The sequence below is a fragment of the Tiliqua scincoides genome, chromosome 12 (assembly GCF_035046505.1).
Source record: "Tiliqua scincoides isolate rTilSci1 chromosome 12, rTilSci1.hap2, whole genome shotgun sequence".
In the NCBI taxonomy this organism is placed as follows: domain Eukaryota; kingdom Metazoa; phylum Chordata; class Lepidosauria; order Squamata; family Scincidae; genus Tiliqua; species Tiliqua scincoides.
The window spans coordinates 3725924-3743352 of record NC_089832.1 but is presented as its reverse complement, the minus strand read 5'-3'; the positions used below and the strand labels follow the sequence as shown (position 1 = coordinate 3743352).

General features: G+C 43.9%; 1 protein-coding gene across 1 annotated transcript in view; it reads right to left on the bottom strand.

Moving 5' to 3' along the window:
- The window catches only part of LOC136663055 (transmembrane 9 superfamily member 2-like), a 35545-nt gene that overhangs the window by 17017 nt on the left and 1099 nt on the right, over window positions 1-17429 (bottom strand). The window contains exons 2-12 of the mRNA XM_066639969.1: window positions 14700-14767; window positions 14087-14180; window positions 12872-12999; window positions 12523-12652; window positions 10577-10704; window positions 9415-9526; window positions 6793-6872; window positions 5669-5777; window positions 2863-2995; window positions 2516-2635; window positions 860-917 (exon numbers count right to left, since the gene is read on the bottom strand). Of these exons, the coding sequence (XP_066496066.1) occupies window positions 860-917; window positions 2516-2635; window positions 2863-2995; window positions 5669-5777; window positions 6793-6872; window positions 9415-9526; window positions 10577-10704; window positions 12523-12652; window positions 12872-12999; window positions 14087-14180; window positions 14700-14767 (1160 nt within the window). The remainder of the gene's footprint in view (window positions 1-859; window positions 918-2515; window positions 2636-2862; window positions 2996-5668; window positions 5778-6792; window positions 6873-9414; window positions 9527-10576; window positions 10705-12522; window positions 12653-12871; window positions 13000-14086; window positions 14181-14699; window positions 14768-17429) is intronic.

Below are 17429 nucleotides of genomic sequence, written 5' to 3'. Positions count from 1 at the left end.
TCAAAATCAATCCAGAGAGAACATAATTGCCTCGGGCTGTTTATGGCATTATGCAAATTTGCTGAACTAGCACAGCGTAATCAAGACATCTGTTCTTATTTTGTGCTCTTCCCCTCTGCCCCTCCCCACTCCAGGCAATCATCTCCTTCTAAGAAATAGAATTTATACACTGGAATTTAAGGCTAGCAGCAACACATTATTTTGCCGTCCTGGGCTCTAACAAAATCCTATCTAGGCAAGAGAGGACGTTCCTGGTTGAAACGCGCACTATCAGCAAAGTACTGGTATTTCCCTTCCCCCGCTTATCTGGTCCAATCCCTCTCAACTGCATCACCATTTGCTGATTTTTTTTTGTGTTTAAACCTTGAAACTGAATAACCAAGGCACTGTCGCATCACGGCCATGGTTAACGCTAAAAACGCTCGTCGGCACCACGACCTGGCTTGTCACTCTGCAAGCAGAGCGCACTAAAGGGCGGGGGAATTGCCTTAGTTACAATTTGTTACAGCACAGCTGTAACACCAAAACCAGAGTTTTCAAACTAAATTTAAAATATGATACCACATTCTGGCTTGCAGCCAATTCTTAGCCACGGTTTGGGCATTCAGTTGCAACACTTAAGCAAAGTCACTACAGTGAGTCCTCCTTCTCTGAAGGCTCAGCATCTATGGATTTCAGTATCCGTGGTGGCCAAACCCATGGCTGGAGGGCCTCAGCGGACCACCCAGATGTGACCGGAAAGTACTTCTGGTTGCACCGTTGGTAGGCAACTTACAACTCTGGACATATTTCAAGGGTTTCAAGGACAATGTGGAAAATGAAGTACACCACAAGGAAAGGAGGGGAAGCACATACTAACCCAGGGCACAACAGGGCCGTCAGGAGCACATTTGTCTTCCACTTTTCACCTCTAAATGCTGAGAAATAAGGGGGGAAAAAACCAACCATTACTACATCTCACACATTTATAACTGCCGGAAGACTAAACAGAGGCTGAATAATAATAATGCCAGCTCAGTTGTCATCGACAATTTTGAATCTACTTGCAGGGCCTGAACTGAGCTTCGACGTGACCCAAAATGCACACTTGCTAACACTACTCTGCCAGGTCTGAAACTGGGCTGACACCCTGTTCACACAAACTGGTCACAACCCAAAAAGGCTTTTGAGACACTCGCGCTCTCTCGTCTCCCCATTCCTCTGCATTTTTTAAAAACCAAAATACCTCCCCAAGTTTCAAAAAAAGTCTTCCATGGGGGAGGAGGAACTTTGATCTGCTATAGAATTTTTTAAAAAATGAAAGAGGGTAGGTGAGATCCTTCTGTACAATATCTCTAGATCAGCAGTCTCCAAACCATGGGCCACTGTGCGCTGAGTTTATCCTTCTGGGCATGACACAGTGGTTAAAAAGCCTTACCGCTCCATGCCGCAGCTGCTACTCATTGTGCCAGTCTTCACACAGCCTCGCACTGGGCAGCCACTTCACCCAGGAAATCAGGGCACAGAGCCTTCTGGGCCAACAGGCAGCAAAAGCAACTACCCGGCACAAGGCTACGTGAAGACTGGGCGCAACAAACGGTAGCTGTGGAATGGAACGGTAAGGCTCCACCACCACAGCGCAGCCCAGAAGGATAAACCAGAGTGCAAGATCTGGCCCGTGGACTGGTGTCTGGGGGCACCTGCTCTAGATAACTCCCCAGTCTTTCAACAGGGCATGCACAAGTAGATCTACCCCACCTACAGGGCTTACGTATGTATATTTATCATAGGTGCGTGCATCCTCCCAAGGGAAACACAATTATTCGGAGTAATTGCAACTCTGAAAACTGCCCAAATTGCATCCACAAATTAAGTCACCAATTCATGGTATGAAAAAGCAATGCCTTTTCAGAAGCAAAACATTCTCCACGGAAACACAAAGCTGTGAAAAATCTCTGCCTCACACTGCTGCCAGGGGTCCACGGTGGTAGTGTCAACCCCAAGCAAGCATTTCCCCACCACAACCCAAAGTGAAGCTGGAGGGAAAGAGGATTCCAAGCTGCGGAACTCCCTGCCTCAAGATGACACATCTCACTCCCCCCATGACAGTCTTCTACCACCTTTGAAGACCGTTTAGAGAAGCTTTTGACACAGCCCTGTATAGACCATTTCCCCCTCTCTGCTTCTTAGGGCCCAATCTGATGCAGCTTTCCAGCACCAATGCAGTTGCAACACAGCCCTAAGGTAAGGGAACAAATGTTCCGTTACTTTGAGCAGGTCTCCATGACTGCCCCCCACACTGCAGAATGGCACACATGCCTCACTGGCACAACTGCATCAGTGCATGAAAGTTGGATAGGATTGGGCCCCTAGACTACAGTATTTCTAGTGCTGGGTTTCCCCCCCCCCCCTGCTTTTTAACCTTAGATTTAACATTTGCCTTATGCTTTGAGCAGCCACAACTCCTTTTTTTGGAGGAAAAATCATAGCAGAATTTGCACACGCATTTAAAAACTGACACATAACCTGCACTTACTCTTGTACATTCGGGCAGATACGTAGCCTGCAGGGGTCCCCAACAAGACCCAGAGCACAACTGCACAAGTCATCAAGGCCCCTCTGTTGGCTGGAGAGAGGAATCCAAGGCAGGCAAGGACTGCAAAAAAAAAAAAATTGACCAACAGATCATACCAACAGATCATTACACCAGCTCCACCTCGCATCCCTTTCTTTCGCAACTTAAGATCAGAAGTTTTCAAGATTTGGATAAGCATGAAATCTGCCTTATACTCAGTCAGCCCATCCATCCTAGCTCAGTACATGGTGGGCCTCGCATTAAAAAAAAAAAAGACACGCACTTTTAGTCACTCTGGTGCTACTTACACAGGGTAATAAATGTCATTATGAAAATCTGTGTCCCTTGGCCCAAAAACACAGACAGCAACATGCCCTTCCTGGGAGGCCTGAAGACATCCCCGTGGACCAGCTTCCACCCGAATTCCTCCTGGGCGTCCTCCTGCAATAACATCTATATTAGACATACATCATGCAACAGTGAATTAATACAAGCCAGACGTGAAATTCACTTTCCTAGCCTGATTATCTTTCAGTTTTTGTTTCTGAAGGGGTCTAATTGCATTAGCTTCGTTACTCACTGATTTTACAACTCCCTAATGGACTGCTGGTCGGGGGTGGAGGATGCAGATTTATTAAGAAACGCTTATCTTGAGCAGGAGAAACAAACATTAACATACTTAGAGCGCCGCAACGTTAATTGATATTAAACAAAAGATTGCGTTTAATTTACGCAAGCACTTAACATATTTATCTGCCTTTGTCTCCTTATTACCAAACAAGCCTGCTTCAAATGTGACATTTGGTTCCCAACCTTTAGTCGGGCTCTACCTCCTTAAGGAGGGTAGCGACCCAACTGAGGACCCACAGATGCCATTAGTACAGTATTTCTGGGTTCTCGCCGCTGCCGAACATAGGTTAATCAAAAAACCTTTCTTTACTTACAAGGGCCTACCATATTCACAGATTCACTTATCCACAGACTTGGTCTCCGGGGCCCCCCAGGCACACCCCCTCCGGAGGGTTGTCTGAACCCAAAGGAGGCCGTGCACATCTGCCCATGACCTTTGCCAGGCTCAGACTGAGCCTTACAGTTAAAAAAGCGCAACTTCCAGTTTCTCAGTGAAACCGGAAGTGATGATTTTAATGCATTATAAGGCTTCAGGAGGCCCGGGGAAGTCACTGAGAGCTTCCCCGGGCCACCAAATGCCTTATAAGGCATTAAAAACTCAGCAGAAGCCACAGATGGACGTGCACAGCCTCCGTTGGGCTCAGAGGACCCTCTGGAGGCGAGGAGAGAGCGTTCCCTGTTATCCGCGGTTTCAGTTAACTGTGGCGGGTTGCAGGGCATGCTTGTAAATGCATTTGGTGGAGTTAGTGAGAACCCAGAAGTGCCATGCTAACAGCACCTACAGGTCCCCATTCACTACCCTTCATAAGGGGATAGCATCCGAAATGCAAACGCCTGCCCAGTGGGGGTTGCAACCCCCAGAATGGGAAACACTGCATTAGAGGGACGAAAATATCACACATCACAAACTGGGAGCCAGATTCCGTCAAGCGTCATCTTATCCCCTCCACACAGTGGGACACTGAACAGCAAAAAGGGTGTATTTTATGTTCGCATAAATGTAACACCTTTCCTTAAGTCAGCACATTCCTGCCTCTCTCACAACGAGACATTTGCACAAACCCTTCCAAACATTAGGCAAAGGAGTGACTTACACAGGCGAACTTCATAAAGAAGACAATGCCGAACTACAGCCACAGCGGTCAGTTGATTCGCTAACGGGAGTCATTCTTTGGAAAAGCTCTTATAGCCAATCTTACGCATGTTCGCTCAGAGGTAAGTCCCACAGGGAATTGTGGGGCTTAAACCCAGGTGACCATGCCTAGGTCTGTAGCCTTAGTCGACAAGAAGACCACCATCTATCAATTGGTCAAAATGTCTCTGTCTGAAATGTTTATTATTTTAATAAAAGCGCTTAGAAAAACTGCAGATGGCAGACACCATTTTAGAAGAGGCATTCCCTTTCACACAAGAGGAAACGCCTCTTCTAAAACAGTGCCTCCTACACAACGGGCTCACAGCATCCCAAAATAAGGAAAAGATGCCTTTTGCCTCCAGAGCTGTTGCTTTATTAGCACATAAACACACATCATTTCAATTAGTTAACTCAATTCAATTAATTCAATTAATGGACTATTATTATTATATCATTGTACACCATTACATACCTGTTCCACTGACTTGGTTCATAACATCATATCTAAATTCTGCAAAGTCTGAAGGGCAGCTTCTACAATAAATCTGGGGTCTCGAATATGCTACATGCCCCTAGCAGCACATCTAGGGATGCTGGCCAAATTCAATTTCCCCATGCAAGAGGACAAGAGTAGCAAAATAATTTCCCTTAAAACCTGGCAGTTATGTTTTCATCCCACCAACCAACACCTCTGCCTTGGAAAACTTGATAGCTCCTGGTCAGGGGAGAAGAAATCAAATCATCAAAGTTGGACAGGAAAGTTGAGCTCCTGACTTGTTTCATATGAAGCAAGGCATGCCTCACCACTGGGGAAGTGGGGATTTTGTAAGCCAATTCATCAGCCGTACTTTGGAGGCGATGAAGTGTGTATTTTGCAACTTTTGTTTCATTAGCTAAGTCAATATGGCCTATTTGCTTAAAGTTTTAAAAGCTCTTTGCTAAGGCAGCCACAGGAGCTGTTTGCAAAATGGAGATCAGTTGTAGCTTTCTAGCGAGCAACCAGATAAGGAGAAAAGGGAACTTCCACAAAGTAGTTGTTTGTCCTTTCCATACATGGCTCTCTAAACACAAGGCAGGCCTCCCAAGAAGACACAAGTGGTTGCTGTAGAAGGTGGCAGCACACACATCTGCCTCCTCTCAGACCGGCATCACCTCAGCAGATGCTGAAGATCAAAGTTGGAAAGCAAAGCTCCCATCTTTGCCCTCTAGTTTTGCAAAAGACACAGATGCATGCCTCACCCTACACGCCAGCATTCACAGGCTTACTCAAGATACCTCCCTCTCAGGTCTCACAGCATCCCATGAATTTGTATGGCTTTGATCCCTTAAAGGAGCACCGTCTTACTTACCGAGGAGTCAATTTGGTTGTATCTTGCAATATCCTTATGTAGAGTTCTTAAGAGGATCATGGCCACCATGCCAGATAAGAAGAGAACGATCACAAGAGAATTCATTATACTACAGAGAAGGAGAAATCAAAATTTTATTATGAGCTGTTTTCAAAGCTCTGGTATCCCACGCAGTACAACATGCTAGCTCAGCTTACCATGAACCATCATCTCCAACACATGGTAAGATACAAATGCTGTTCTAGTTTATCTCATGTTGGAGAACTTCAAGTGGATGTACCAAATGAGTAAGACATGAAACGACTGCCCATGCACATCCAGTTCAGATGAGATTTATAAACATGATTAATGCTCAAAGTCCTCCACAGATATAGGGGTAGCTGAACACCAAGATAACCATAGTGCATGCTTACATCACAGTTCAGATCCCAATTCATGGTTTGGGTTCCAGACATACAAACTATGGTTTGTGTGGCTTCCTATTCCTTCCAAAGATCCCCGGCTGCTGCTCAAAACAGCAGCCTCTAAAGACAGAATAAGCATTTTCAACCCTGATTTATGTTTGACTGGGCAAGTTAGCTTTGTATCACAGTTTCAAGATGTTGGTTTGATGGCTTGTTGGATGTTGGTAGACTGGAAGGCATCATGACAAAACCATGGTCTGACACTCCAACTACTTCATGAACCATTTATCATGTGAAGAGCTCCAAACAGGAAACTGGTTTCCACTTTGAAAGAGAGAGCTGTTGTTTTTTTAAATCAATTCATCCCCTTTGCTGTGTTTTTCTTAACTTAATCCCAGCCTTGGAGATAAAATTCATGACAGTCTTGTTAAAAAGCTCACCAACTGCAATATCTCAAACATTTCTTGAAATAAGGTGAAAAAAAATCAAATATGAAGATTGCTTTACATCAACAAGTAGAAGGTACATTCTTTGCTCGAAATGCAATACTCCTAGCTGTTCCCAAGAGAGCCTAGTGCTGAGAAATCTTGCACCACAAATGAAGACATGGACATACACGAGGCATCATCTTTTTAAAACTACAACAGGAGATACAATTCCCAAAATAGATGGCGGGAAACCAAGATCTTCACATATTGCCTCAAGTTGGTTCTTTCTTACCTGAACCACTGAATATTGGTGTGCGGCATGGATTCCAGGATGTAGTCCCACCTCGATGCCCACTTAATGTCATTGTTCTCCTACATGGGGAAAAAGGAGACTCTGAGCCATAGATGCCACTTCTCAGAAACCCCAACTTTCAGTCGTTTGTATAGTGCTTCCCAAGAGCTTCAAGTGCATTGCCCTGAAATCGTCCTTACCACCTTTTAAAGCAAGTAAAGGCATTATTCCCATATTGCAGATGAGAAGGCTGAGGAGGGAGTAGCTTGCCCAGGGTCAGTGAGATCATGGCAGAGGTGATGCAGAAACTGGTGAACACCCAATCTGCAACTTGATCAGTATGCTTCATCACCTCCCATAAAATTTTTGATTTTCGCGAGCTATCCTGGTCAGTCATGGCTGCAGGCTTCTGTGCCTGGCACACTACTTAAGTAGGTGCGTGCGTAATACAGTCTCTGAAGGCCATTCTTGATTCCACTTCGGCAGGCTCCGATATGTCAATAATTGGCACACCACTACATCAACTGGTCAAAAACTGCCAACTAATCACCTCTTTAGCTCTGGCAATATATTTCATGTTGTTGACCAATTAGCTGAGCTGTTTGTACTGTACACAGACAATTTTACATTCAGTTCTGTTTTAGAAAGAGAAAGGACCAAAATGTTCAAACTGTTCCAAATAGCTGCTATAGGTATATATCTATTTTAATTTGATTAAGAAGCAAATCAATGCTGATAACTTAAACTTTAGTGTTCCATGATAAAAGCCAAAGAGAAGAACAATGAATTGTTCACACTTACGGTTAAAAAGTTAATAATTTGTTACCCTTATTCAAAAGTAAATTCTACTAATTTGATTTTGTATATCTGAAAAAGTGTCAAACTTGTTAATGGGCAAAGTATCTTTTCTGTTGTTCTACGAAGGTTATTGCTTTAAGACCTGACTGTTGACGAATACTTAACCAGTATTTGCATTAACCCCAAAGATGTGGGTCAATTGAGAGGTCAACTATCCAATCCTATTTCTGTCATATGTGTGCCGCCCTTCTTGCATCTTGTTTGGTTTACAGGGAAGATGGAGATCATCTTTCAGAATTTTTGTTGATATAAATTTATTGACTAAACAGGGTTCCCTTGTCACATGCACCACACGCCAGAATGAGCACCAACAATTTCAGTGAGAACCCTGTTTATCACTTTGGTCACCCAGTGATAACACAACAGTGTTTGGTACAAATCAGGTACACAAAAATCATCTTTCATAACCGAAAGCTACGTGAGGCTCCAATCCACACATGCACTCAGAGGTTACCCTGTTCTCTTCTATATTGGAGAATCAAGAGAAATTCCAAGTTCACAGGTGGCTGTAAGAGCACCTCTGAACACAAAGTGTGGTGTGCATATCGCAGCCGTTAGTTCAGAGCAACTGCTGTACTTCTTTCCAATAGCAGATATGTTCCAAAGGTACAGTATATCTTGTGCTTTTTGAATTACACTAATGCCCCACACTGAAGTTCCACCAGGATTTTAAGCACCCCAAAATGTTGACTGTACATTCGAGTGTTGTCAAGTTAAGAGGGCTGAATGGCTCCAGGGAACTGTAATAAGAGACAGGTGCCTGCACTGCAAGGTCACAGGTCCAAGTCAAATTTAATTTTGGAGAAAAAGGGAAAGTTTTTGGCCTACAATGGCCGTTTGGATACTTAGGCCAACAAAACCTAATGACCTCAGCTCGCTTCCTCTCCAAACAGGTGCCCTGCATCAAAAAAAAGCCCACCTTAATTGACACACTTTGGGGCTAATCTCAACACAGTCATTGAGATTTGGGAGGAAAGCAAGCAACCAGATTCGCCACAGTTGCCCATGCTGTGTCATGTTGAATCAGCACTGATCTCCAAAGGCCGTCAATCAACCATCCAGTGCCAACACTAAATTCTCATTCAGAGATGGCTGAGTCTTTTTTTTTTTCAAACTAGGATCAGCAGCTAAATAAAATGTGCTTAATGCAAGCTCAGTTGCCAACATAGAAAGGTTGGTTCATTCTTCGTAATAAAAAAAAAGCCTTTCTCGCTCCCAAGAGACACCTCAAGGCTCTCCGGTGTTCTGATGATCATGACAGCTTGTGGTTTAAACTTTTCAATGAAGACCTTCCTGTTCCAAAAGACTTTTAAATTATGTGGCTCCAAATGGTTTTATTTTCTGCTATTTTTCTAAGCTGCTGTCATTCACTTCTTAAATGGGTACCTATTTATATATGATGTAACAAACTTCCATTTTTTTTTTATTTCTAGAAGGGAAATACAATGAAACTATCAAAAACCAATTCCTGCTAGTTATGCAGACTTGTTCGTGGCTGCAACCATTCACAGGAGAGACACCCCAAACCTGTGTCATTGGTTAACACTACATCAAAACACAAGGCATAACCGAAATCAGATTTAAGAAACAAAAAACGTAATGTTTATTTTGGGAAGCAGGAACGGTTTGAAGGAATTTCACTCAGACAAAGGCCACTCTGCACATGGTAGAAGTATCTATGCTACACATCCAGCGGCCCTCAAACCCTAGCATCTGAACATTTTAAGAAACTCACACGCACGTACACCCCTCTTTAATACTTACTTCAAATTGCACAGAGTAAGTGTAGATCACATCCACCTTGCTGTTGAACTCAGCAGGGATCTCCATAGGCGGACCAGCACATTCTAACTTGTTTGCATCTGTATGTTTGTAACTGCAGAGATTTCATATACTATCATTACTACATATATTTATATAGCAAGTTCCAACAGAGAATTTATTAGTAGTATACATGATAAATATATGGTTCCCTCTCCCCATCCCCCATATTGCATACAGAGGAAGGTGCAAAGACCATTTTCAATTTTAAAACAAGAATTGCACAGTTTCAGTGTCAAAATTGGGCTTGAGCCTGCAGACGTACAACAAGCAAACCACAATTCAGAGCTGCTAGTGTTTCCCTTCTGTTCAGGACCTTGCTTCATAAGCTCACTCTGATCTCAACTCTTCTCCAAACTATTTGTCATAATCGTTATTACAATTACAATAAGAAACTATTGTTTTTGAGCCCTGCCAGTAGCCCAGTGCAGAGCACGGAGAGCTTTCTAACCGGATTTCCAATGCAAACAGCCTTCCACCATGTCCCTGTGGTCAGGTTTTGCTGCCACCTGGCTTGCGGGCACTGAAACCGTCATAAACCAAGTTCAGGCTAAGCTCAATTACAGGAAAAAGGGCAGAGAGGCTAAGAGTCTTCCTTTTCATGCATCCTCTGCCACTGAAGTACAATCAGTATTTCTTACAAAGTGCTTCAGGGCCACCTAACGGAGGGAGAAATGATTGCAGTGGCAATGGTGGTGGCAGCAAGTCATTCCCTGCCGATACACTCAGACTCTGTCCTAACCCAAACATCCCTCTTTTGTAACATGAGGATAACGTGGTTCAGTCTTTTCTGAACATGAAAGACACGTATCCTGCCAGTGAGCACAAACACACAAGAGCACAAGGAGTGGGCACAGTATTTGACCAGAGAAAAGTAACAAGCTGTTCTTGGTGATTCAAGTGAAAAGCCAAAGAGGAAAAATGTCAGGTCAATTGTTTAAATGCACAGAAACCTTACCCAGCAAATAACAGATTTTAAATGTTTGACTTTCATTGTTCACAATAGTAGCTTTTGGAGAGCTTTTGCCTCTTTACCAACTTCTAGAGCACCAAACAGAGCTAAAGCAGAACACAGTTTCTGTTCGTTGTTGAGCAACAACATTACCTTTTGGGTTCCAACCTCACCGACACCAGTCGGGCTCCGGGCCAGCTCTCGTCCTTTCCGCTGTGGAACTGGATTTTGATGTCAACGTGGTTGAAGAGGTAGAAAGTATTTTTCTTGTTGAAATCAGACTGAAATATATTAAGAGTAAAAAGTCTTAAAAGTTTTTTGCAACAGGTGTCTGCTACAGGCAATAGCCTGGACGCATCCAGGGGGACTTTTCAAATGTATTCTTTTCTTGAATAGCAGCCCCTGCCCAAGTTCTTTCACGTGCACCATGATTTCACACCTTCTGTTTCAGAAGTGGCACTCATGTGGCATGGTGAACTGCTGCCCAAAAACATTCACCCAAAGCTCTTCAGATCTTGGGTCCCAGACTAGAAACTCAGAAAATAAGATTATGCATGGGATGTAGAGAAAGTGGGGGGAAGAGAGGATTATACTGCTGCATAGGTAGTTCGATATTTAGGGCACTGAGTTGGATTATCAGGGCTGGGGCTACTGTCTGTTATTTCAATGATGCCATATGACACCTGAGGGAGTCTTAAAAGTGGGTGAAAATAGCCTTGAAAGACACTTGCTTTTCTTGGACAGGAAACAAAACGGGAGGCACTTCTCATTTCATGACTTCAATGCATCTTCCACAGAACAAGTTATTCACAGTCCATGCATCTGGCCTCTCCCAAGATGACAAACAGTCCTCACTCTGGGTCACACAAACACTTCCTTTCCTCAGTACCAACAGACTGGCGACAATTCAAACAGCTGCTCCAAAGACAAGCAGCAATAAAACAGCAATAAAGCCAACTGCCCTGGTAAACCTGCAGCCAAGTCCTCTGGATCTTTAAAAACGATTCACTGGTGAAAGCAGATTTGGGTTTCTTTTAACTGCTTTGGCACACTGGCCACACTCGAGAGGAAGGAAAAGGGACACCAGTATTTTCTCACTCCCTCTCATTACTGACACCGATCTCACTTTCATCTTTTCTTGGACACAGCTCAGAGGCTGTGGAAATAAGCACACCTGCTAGGGAGTGAGGATCTTTAATTCTGTGGGATTTACTTCCAGGCAGGCTTATTCTGATCACCCTACGAGGTGAAAAACTGTATTTCTCACTCTCAAATCTCTCCTGAATTGTTCCAGCTGATGCTTTCAGATTTATCAACAAGACAGAAGACTGATTCAGACTCAACACCAAACCACGGTATGTGTTCCCCATTGTTGTTGTTAATAATAATAATAATACAGGTATTTATATACCGCCTTTCTTGGTGGTCAGATTTCTCCTCAGACTTTAATTCAAGGCGGTTTACAAAGGCAGGCTGTTTAAATCCCCATAGGGATTTTTACAATTAAAGAAAGGTTCTATCTTTCAAGAACCACACATTTCAGATGGAACTTTTGCGGTCTGTTATCACTTTCTGGCCTCCTCCCACACAGGCTGACAAGCAGCTCCTTCCAAACAGCAGGTGAAATAACTCGGCTCAGCTTGTCAGCTGCTTCAAGGTCTTGCCATTCATGGTGCCGGTAGCCTCGAACTGGCAACCTTCAGATGTTATCTTCAGGCAGATGGAGGCTCAACCCTCTAGACCAGACCTCCTGCCCAAAGCTGAGACTCCAAACCAGATATACAGGCAAACCATGATTGGTGCAGATCCCCTCTGCTTCATCCAAGGATCCCTGCTTGCTATCCCAGACAGTGCCCTCAGAGTGCGGAGCAATACCCCAGTCTGTGAATTATGGTTTGACATGGCATCCAAACCAATAGTATGTAAAAATTGTGCACTGCAAGCTAGCTTCAAACCAGGGTTTCCAGTCACTCACAAAGTGGAAATATGGCATAACCACGGTTTAGCATTACATCTCAAACATCTTCTTGACAGTTCAAGATCCCGAAGATCTGAACCTAGAATCTTAACTGGCAAAAGGAGAGAGATGGGCAACTTACACTGATGACACAAGCATCCTTAACACGGCCATCCGAAGCAATAAAGCATCCCATGGGAAATCCTGGATTGCAGTACTTCTGGGTATCTTCAATATCGTAACACCAAGTCACCGGCATATTGTCAATAATCCTGTAAAAGAAGACATTTAAACAGATAATTCTAGGGCTCTGCAGCTTTCAGCTTATTGGCAAGCATTCTTCAAAGGGTGTGAATGAAGACTGCACATTAATTAGATGACAATTATGAGACAACTTCTTTCTTGTTTCCTTCCTCTAGAATATGGCTGCACAGTTCATGTTAATGCTTCTCTCCACAGATCCGCGATTCTAGAGAACGCAGGTCACTCACCAGTGGTGCTGATAATTCAACTGCATTCCCTTCTTCAAGAAGTCAAGCTTAGTTTTGTCTTCCGGTTTCTTGGGGTCATAAGATTTCACACAGGCCTGCTGGCATATCTCTGGTTTCTTAAATACAAACTGGTATACACACACACGTTTAAAAATGTGCCATCTTGTTACACAGACTTCACATTCATTAAAAGAAAAATCATATTTGTGTCACGTGCCATTTAAAAAACCATATTATTTAAAAAATTCCTACTCTGCCTTTCTCTCTTTCTGGGACTCAAATACCAGCAAAATACTAGCAGGGAGGGAGACATCTGCCCAGTGCAAAGCAGGAAATTCTACAATTTGGGGGCATTGTAGATGCCCCTCTACACTTAAAAGTCTGCCAGTATCTAAAATCTGCTGGTTCTTAAAACCTGCCACTAAACAGTTGAATTTAATAATCTTGTCGGTTCCATGAAAATTCACTAAGGGCTCAATCCTTTCCCACTTTCTTGTCCTGATTCAGCTGTGTCAAGTAGGGGTGCCCTTCAGCCTGTGGTGGGGGAACATTCATGAAGGCCTTCTCAAGGCAAGGGAATGTTTGTTCCCTTACCTTGGGACTGCATTGTGGCTGCATCAGTGCTGGAAAATTGGGTAGGATTGGGCCTTTAGACAAGTAAACAGAGAACCACATTCACTGTTCTACACCCATATAAGAAAATAAGAAGCATCTTGGCAGTCAGCACAGTCTAGCCCAGTATTGTGTTTCCAACAGCACCTAAGCAGGTACCCTTGGGAAACTCACAGTTCTTCAATGATGGTAATAGATCTCTTTGCTCCTGGCACTTCTCCTGAATTCCTCATTCCAACCACACATTAACTGTATTTTTCACCATCACAGAAAACAAAACTGCTGCCTATTATCTCTAAATACCATTTAGAGGACAGAGCTATTTATTGGACAGAGTAAGGCTACCACTGCTGCACTGTCAGCTACACAGGACCCGACCAGCATTCCAACAGCCCTGCTTGATAAAGGACACAGTCTCTAAACAAAGTTTAGTGCTCGATTTCACTGAACTAGCCTCCACATGAACAAGCTCCAGTGCACATTTCACATTTGTTAAGAGGCTTTGCAGAGTGGCGACAGAGCAGGTAACTAACCACATCCACTAGTAAGGTTTCATCACACAAAACCAGAGTTGCCCAAACAGGGCTGAAAGAAGACAGTAACCTTGTACGGTGATGACGCTATTCTCTCTCCAAACAAGACTTGCCCAAGGTTTTCGGAGGGTCTTTTTTCCGTTGCATCTTGACAAAAGTCAAATCTATCGACAAAGCAACAAAATAAGTTGGATTTTTTCCCCTCTGCTTTAACAACAAGAGTGTCACTTATAGTCAGCTCCTAAATATTCTCAGATGCTGAATTATGTGACTGATGCTGGGCTGGCACAAATGTAACCGAAACCATGATTTGTGCAGTTTCCCTCTTCTCCTGCCCTCCGGGAGAATCCCCTAAATGCCGCCTTCAAACAATGGTTTCAGATGCCGGTTGGGGCTGAACACTCGCAATCCACCATTTGTTTGCTTCAGCATCACAGCAAACCATGTTTCAGGGTTGTGCTTGAGTTAACCAAAGCCAGTTCTGCTCCTTGTCTTTTCAATGCATACAACATAAGTCCCATGTCTCAGTCAGCAGCTTTCAGGCAGCACAAACTGAAAGTCTCTTTGGTTAAAATAATAAATGCTTGCTCTCGCTCTCTCTCTCTCGCTCTCTCTCTCACACGCACACACGCACGCACGCGCGCACGGTAACCATTTGCTTAAGGGCATTGGGATATACTCACGCATCATACTCATAAGGCAAAACTGATTCAACTGAGTCCAATCTGTTCACAAACAGCTCGATATGCGACTAAAAGAATGGAAAAGATGGTTAGGCAATTTCCACTGAATACAACATATTGGAACAATTTTTAAAAAAAACACAATGAAATAAGAGCAGAAACACATTCTGCAGACTCAGAAGTGGTACAGGGATTATTCCAAAATCCCTGTAAAAATCCTAAATCTGTATACTCAGAATTAAGTCAAATTCAGCCAAGTGGACAAAGTTTGTCCATCACTAGAGGTGTTTGAAAACAGTGTTATTTATTTTACTCAGTCCATTAGTTTCAGTAACACCTGGACTGTAATCCTATCTCATACATCAGAAACAAACCCCTCTATCCACAAGTGACTTTCCAGAAGGCTTCTTTTGCAGAAATATCCAGAGACATCAGTGGTCCTTGCATAAAAGGCACATGATTGGATCGGGCTGTAAACAGCAGGACTAATCTTACCTAAAGCCTGCCAGGCGGCAAGGCAGCCCAATCCCTATTGCAGTTCCCGCGTTGACAAAATACTTCTTTGTTCTGCTTTTTCATCTATTGCTGGGCTTTAGCTTTGTGGTGATACTCTAATTACAGCTTCTGCTCCTGTGATTGTTTGCCTAATCTTTTTATTTTAGTTTGCTTTTTTACCAATTTTACTTTTGTAATCTGGCTTAAGTGCCTCCCCTACTAAGAGGGGAAATGTTGGGGTAAAGATCTCTCAATGACTAAACAATCTAAAGTCACCTGTTTTACTACCTCTTTTCCGGACAATTATTTCACATTTGTTCATCACAGAGGTGAGTCAGAAGCACGCATGGATCCTACTGCAAACTACCCATAGATTCCTCTGTTCTTTGGACTCAACCCAGGCTCACCCCAAGGGTACAGGGAGATGCAATCCTATCAGTTGCATAACTAAGGTTTGCATCAACTGGTGCAGGAGGCCAAGTCACCCCCATGATGGACCTGCTCCCGTGTAATGGGAGGGGCATCATGAGTCATTCCTTAGGCAGCTGGGACCTCTTCAGAGAGAAAATTCTGAAACCTCATTTCCTGATCACATTAGCCCAAAACCTTAATCACCTGGACATAGAAGGAAAGTACAGCATTTGACTATGAACCTATATGAATAAGATTTATAATAATTACTTACTGAACAAGGAACAATCTACCCCCCCCAAAAGAGGTCGTGACCCGGAATTTTTGATAAAAGGCTGTGCAAATACTTTCTTTTACAGCACCAGTATAACTAGCAAAACTAGTTATCTGAACAGGTGGTTGTTTAACGGATAGAACTTAATGAGATCTTATACATACACAGAAACTCTAATCACAAATATAATAAAACTAGGGAGGGGCTGAGGCTTATATGTCCCAGGCTTGGAGCACATGCCCTGAATGCAAGAAGTCCTGGCAGCACCTCCAGGTAGGGCTGAGAAAGACTCCTCACTAGACCCCTGATTGCCATTCAGAGTAGACAACACAAAGATGGATCAAGAGTCAGACTTGGTAACAGCAGCTGTCTATGAAGAAGTCTATGAAGTGTCATTCCTGCCGCATACAGTTGTGGGCTCTCCCTCACTAGAGGTTTTCAAGCAGAGGCTGGAGAGCCATCTTCTGGGATGCTGAGCAGGTGGGTTGGACTAGATGACCTCTCAGCTCCCTTCAAAATCTATTACACACCTCAACAGGGTCTACAAGTGGAGCCCATATTCTGATAAGAGCATCAAACTGGCGCCTGGAAGTAGACAGAAAAGTAGGGACTCCTGGAAGGGATCAGGGACATCTCTAGAAGGAGAGAGGTACTCTCTTCCTTCTTTCCATTTATCTCCTTGGAAGAGATAATAAAATTGATGGGGGGAAGATGGGGGACATAAGGGGGTTTGGGGGAAAGCCAGATATAAGGAGGCAACCCATGCTCAAACCAAGCATGCCACAGAAGCACAATTCCAATTCTGGGAGAGAGATTTGAAAGGGGGGGGGGGAGTTACCTGAGCCTGCCTAAACTGAGTTCACACTCCAGAAGGGATGGTTTTGTAAAGTGAGGACCACAGGAGGTGCCCCAGACTCCTTCAGTATTAGTAAGTGGGGCTCCTATGTGGGAAGGGAGGTTTTAAGCGGAGAGGGGGCATTGCATGAGATGTTGTCACTGCCCCCTCAAAAAGGGGGTCCTGCACTCTTAAGGGGGAGATCAGGAGATGTTACATGAGACACCCCCACTCTTTGCTCGGAAAGGGGAGTCCTACCCTCTGAAAGGGAGACTGGGGGGCATTGCATGAGGTGCTCACACTCCCCCCTCACAAAGGGGAGGTCCTAGATTTTTAAGGGGGGATTTAGGAGATTATGTTATTTGATTTTTCTCTGTAAACCGCTTTGTGAACTTTTCGTTGAAAAGCGGTATATAAATATTGTTAATGATAATTAATAATAATATTTGCATAAGGTGCCCCACTTTCCTCTCAGAAAGGGGGTCCTAACCTCTAAAAGGAAGATTGGGGCATTGCATGAGGTGCCCCCACTCCCGCCTTGGAAAGGGGGGTCCTACGCTCTTAAGGGGAGATTTGGGGGTTACAAGAGGTGCCCCCACCCCTCCTTGAAAAGGGGGTTCCTGCAGCGTTAAGGGAAAGATTTTCAGGGGAGTATAGGAGTACCCTCATTCCCTCCTCTGGGGTGATAATAAGGGCAGGGGGTGTCCCTCCTTCC